Source organism: Leptinotarsa decemlineata, unplaced genomic scaffold (genome assembly GCF_025532065.1).
Source record: "Leptinotarsa decemlineata unplaced genomic scaffold, Ldec_3_MD MMD2_P_RNA_scaffold_9, whole genome shotgun sequence".
Lineage (NCBI taxonomy): Eukaryota > Metazoa > Arthropoda > Insecta > Coleoptera > Chrysomelidae > Leptinotarsa > Leptinotarsa decemlineata.
This window is the reverse complement of record NW_027412536.1, coordinates 2,754,578-2,759,571: the sequence shown is the minus strand read 5'-3', so window position 1 is coordinate 2,759,571 and position 4,994 is coordinate 2,754,578. Positions and strand designations below refer to the sequence as shown.

At 39.8% G+C, this 4,994-nt stretch overlaps 1 protein-coding gene across 1 annotated transcript; it reads right to left on the bottom strand.

Annotated features, from left to right (window-relative positions):
* Nucleotides 1–2,467: 2,467 nt before the first annotated feature.
* Nucleotides 2,468–4,740, bottom strand: LOC141480450 (uncharacterized). The gene is made up of 2 exons (XM_074170423.1): nt 3,818–4,740; nt 2,468–3,754 (listed from the first exon to the last, which is right to left on the bottom strand). Exon 2 carries the CDS (start codon nt 3,748–3,750, stop codon nt 2,629–2,631), a length of 1,122 nt encoding a protein of 373 aa, XP_074026524.1. The 5' UTR covers nt 3,751–3,754; nt 3,818–4,740; the 3' UTR covers nt 2,468–2,628.
* Between the last annotated feature and the right edge of the window lie 254 nt (nt 4,741–4,994).

Genomic DNA, 4,994 nt, shown 5'->3' with positions numbered 1-4,994 from the left:
TTTCAGAGCTACAAACAAAGTGTAGATATCTAATAATAAGATTGATCACTCAATCAAAGAAATAGAATATTTTGAGTGTCACATAATCATACGAAGAGTAGTTTGTAATATATGGATATACCTCTAAAATGTACATCCATATACATATGAGGTATGCACAAATGTGTTATAGAATATGTAAGTTCTCTGAATATCTTATCTTTGTAAAATAAATCACATTGAAAACATGATTGTTCAAGCGTCCGAGTGGATTTGAATCTGTTTGATAACATACTAGCTCTCTCTTATCTGAACAATTGCAGAATTCATGTCAAGATTTGGAAATATAATTTTCATAAGACAATATTTCAAATTCGAGGGGTGTTTATTCAGAGTAGTCAATAAGAGTAATTGGTATTGTAATTCAGAATATTTATTTCAAAGGTGGAAAGGAGAGAGGGAGGTAGACACTGCCCCAACCACGCAGTGTCTCGTGTACACCAACCAAACAAAATGTGTACTCCGAGGAAGGATAAAGGATGGGTGAAATAGGGAAAAAAATAGGGAAAAAAAAGGAAAGGATTACAAGTCGTCGTCGTCGTCGCTGTCATCGGGTCGGGGGAAGTACTGCCACATCACCGAACCCTCAGAAAACGCCATTTCCTCCGCAAATGCGTCGTCGTCCCAGAGATCGTCATCATCATCCGAGCTGCTCGAGTCTTCGGAGTGGTCTTCGGTACTGGTCACATGCAGTACCTGGACCGAAGATGTGGAAGGGTGATGAGGCGTGGTGGTTGAATCGGCCTCCATATCTGGATTCTCCATATCGGAATCCTCCAACTGAAGATCCGGGAGTGGCGCTGTAGGTTCTTCCGCCTGGGGTCCGGTCGTGGAATCGGCTTCCTGGTATGTTGACATGCTGACGATAGCTACTCAACTGAAGATTACATTGAGGAACTCCTACATTTATACTCTTGCACAGGAGGGGGTATAGTGGGAGGCGGAGTGGGGGGGAGGTGGGGGTCGCAAAAAACGCGCCCCGGATGCAAGTGGCGGATGTTGAGCGCCCCAGGCCGCGAAGCGGCCTGCTGAGCGATCGCTTCACGATCGCGAAGCGATCGCCTATACAACCTTTCCCTTCGTTACTTATCCGAATATACATTGCTTGAAATTTCTTTATGATACGAATTTTTATCAACATTATTAAAATAATGTTCCAAAGATATTCAAAGATAATGATTAACTGTTTCCATTTTCTAATTAGTTCGTTTTATAGCGAAACAACTAACGTTTCACCGCAAGGGTGTACCGATATAGGCCTATTTTTTTCACTACTACCAAATAGAGTGGTTAGGTTGAATGCTGCCCCATCCACGCAGCATTCCGTGTGCACCAACCAGGTACTATGTGCACTCCGAGGAAAACCTAACCTAACCTACCTGATCATCATCATCATCATCTATAATGATGATGTCAGGTTCGGGAGAATCAACCACCACAATGATATTTGGTGGAGCGATTTGATGATCTTCAAGCCACAGTTGATCCACAAGTTCTGGGCTGGCAAATTCATCATGTTTGTTTGAAGGTGATTGACAATGTTTCGTGATGAATTTCACTAGTTCGGACTTCCATTGTCTATTATATAAATTGATTTGAAATCCCTGAAACAAGTAAAAAAGAATAATTAAATTGTTATTTTCAACTATTCTTTTTTTTAATTATTCTTTTTTACTTGTTTCAGGGATTTCAAATCAATTTATATAATAGACAATGGAAGTCCGAACTAGTGAAATTCAAATTCATCATGTTCAAACTCATCTTCGTCTGAGGTTACATCTTGTTCTTCATTCAGCTCTATTGTTGTATCTGAATACCCATCGAATTCATCATCGGGAGATGTTGAATCAACTACAGCAACTTGAATGTCACCATAGGACCAATTCTCTGGTGGGGCAAAATGAGGTTCACTGGTGGAATCAGCTTCCCGAATAATTGGTGTTGCTTGATTCATGATGAACGAACAAGTTGAAGAATATTGAGAATACAATCTTATTTATATGATTTGAAGAAAGTGGGGTAGAGTAAGGGAGGGGGAATATGTGAAAAATAAAGACCCACTAGGTTATTTATTCAAGTATTGATGTGAGAATTGGGGAATAAATCCAATATAATATTCATTAGATTCATGATTTTATTTTTACACATTCACATAAATGAAATTTGTTTGAATAATGTTGAGAGAAGTAATGATGAGAGAAGTGTCAAAAGTTTTGGAATTATACTCAGAGCATTACTAGAATCACTTTTATTTATTCTCTAGAAAAATAACTATTTTACAATTCACACACTTTCAAATGATGGAAATTCTATACAATTATTCTATTTAACTAATTTTATTCTATATACTACATGTGACTAGAAAATGACTAGAATGAAGGAATAAATACTGCTCCAACCACGCAGTATTTCGTGTGCAACAACCAAAATAGATATGCACTCCAATATTCCTTATTTTATTTTTTCATTCATAACATTCATAACCTTAAAATTAACATGCAAGTTTTTATTATATTCCTAAAATTACAATTTTTTTATTCTAAACATACATCTAACTTAAACTAAACAAAAATATATTTACCAAAGGGGTTAGGTATTAAGGAACCCCTGGCACATGGCATCCCATTCCTGAACAAGAGGTCCATATTTTTGGATGTAAGCCAAACTCTTTCCTTGTTGCGAATCTTCTTCTTGAAGTTTCGCCCTAAGCATAGAGAGTCGCTTCTCTAATTCCAGTTTCTGGGCCTCGATGGTGGAAATATCCGCCATCAAGGCCCTTTTTCTGGAATCAGAACCATCCACAACCTTCTTTTCCCTCAAATATCTCTTTTTCACAGACTGTGCATAGGTAATAGACTCTTTGAGTTTATTACCCTCTACCACAGTCTGTGAAAGGACATTTTCCGGGCCAACCTCTTGTTCGGAATGCTCAACACGTACCTGGGGGGTGACTGGAGGGGGTGACGCATTCCGATGGACCTGGGGGGTGACTGGAGGGGGTGACGCATCCCGATGGACCTGGGCGACGACTTCCACCAAGTTCTGCACCTCCATCACTGGAAGGGGTGCTGTAGGCCAACCAACGTAAGGTGAGTTCTTTTCACACTTTTTGCGAAAAGCACTCAACTTACCACCCCTCCCACCTTTGGCTTTGGATGCCTTCACAGGTGCGGACTTCTTCACAGGTGCGGACTTCTTCACAGGTGCGGACTTCTTCATCTTCTTGGCCCTCTTCACCGGTTTCTCGAACTCATCCCCTGAATCGATGGGGGATAATAGTTCGATGGGCGATAAGAAGCTTTGAAGATGCGATAAATCCGCCAGAGACTCGTCCAGGTCCGGGTTGTAGACATTCAGTAAATCTTCGATTTGGGGTGCTGACGAAGAAGTTGGTCCACTGAATGTCGACAAAGTTGGTGGGGGGTCAATCTCCTCCTCCTCGGGGGTTGGTTTGAAGTCCTCGAAAAAGAACTTCAAGTCAGGAGCCGCCACTTCCTGGGTGGAAGTCATCCCCGGTGGTGGAATGGGAGCCGCCACTTCCTGGGTGGAAGTCATCCCCGGTGGTGGAATGGGAGCTGCAGCTGGTGTTGCAGCTGGTGGTTGTACCATGATGTCCTGTAGGACAACCACCCTCCTCCGCTCTACATCCTCCAACTGTCTCTCACTGAGAGTGGTAATCGGGGTCATCAGAGCATTCCTTAGAAAAGACATGATTCTAGAAAGAGAAAATGAAAATATTAGACAATATAATATAAATAGTATGGAAGTGTGTACTTACATCAAGCTGCTTGGAATTTTCAACTTCAACTAAGTTGGCTGGCAGGTATCTCAGGTTGGCTGCTTCTTTCGAAGGAAGACTGCAATCGAATGATGAACTGTGGCCTCCTCCTCATGTTTTATAGCCGTATGCTCCCTACCACTTCGGGTGGGAATGGGAGTGGGGGTGGAAGTGGGGTAGGATAATTCGTTTGAAATATTCGACAAGTATGAATTTTACAATTTGTTGAACAGACCAGATAATGAGTGAAAAAATTCAATTACTCGATTGCTCTTCCAATAAGGCAATGAGTAAATTTAATTTCTTGTCACTTATACTGTTTTCATCTTTCAGTACATTCAAAAGAATTCTTAAATTTTGTTCGGAACTTGTCTGATAGAATTCAATATCGTTGTGGCCCCAAGGTAATGTCTTGGTGGTATTAGGAATGATGAATCGCTTATCATCATTATGTGATAGCGCGACTTTATTGCACATCAACGTGTAAATATCATGTAAATCACTCCTGAATACATTCATCTTTCTAAATATTATACCGCCTGTTTCAACAATCCTAATGTAATCTTCAATTGAAATTTGATTTTTTATAACGGATTTTTTAATACCTTTTGCTTTCTTTATTTCATCAGACACACTTTGTACATGATATGCTTTCGCACCGGTGCCATGGAAACTGATGATGGGATCACTCGGAAGTTCATCCTTCATATTTCCAATCACCGATTTGCTAACTGGCACATTGAATTTATTACCCAACCTATAGTTAGAAGTGTCAAATTTGTCAACATTTGCAATCATAAAATTATAAAAATTATCCGTCATTATTTTCAGTATCAAAGAATCCGTATCGGTATAGAGAAGAGAAGCTTGTGGTCCGTAATGTTTTTTGATGACATCATAGAAAAAATCATAAATGACTGTTTCCGACATATCCAATATACTGAACCCCAAATACAATGGTTTATTATAACGAACCTTAACTTTATCCATATGTATGACGACAAAGTCTTCCGAAAATATGGATAATGTTTTGAAATTGGGACGAGCTATCAAAGCATTGGCACCCATACCTCTTCTTATGGATTCCCAATGTGTGACAATTCGAATGTCTCTTCTATTGTTTACATTTTCCATCGTTTTGCCAAATATGGAATTTATATTCAATTTGAAGTAACCC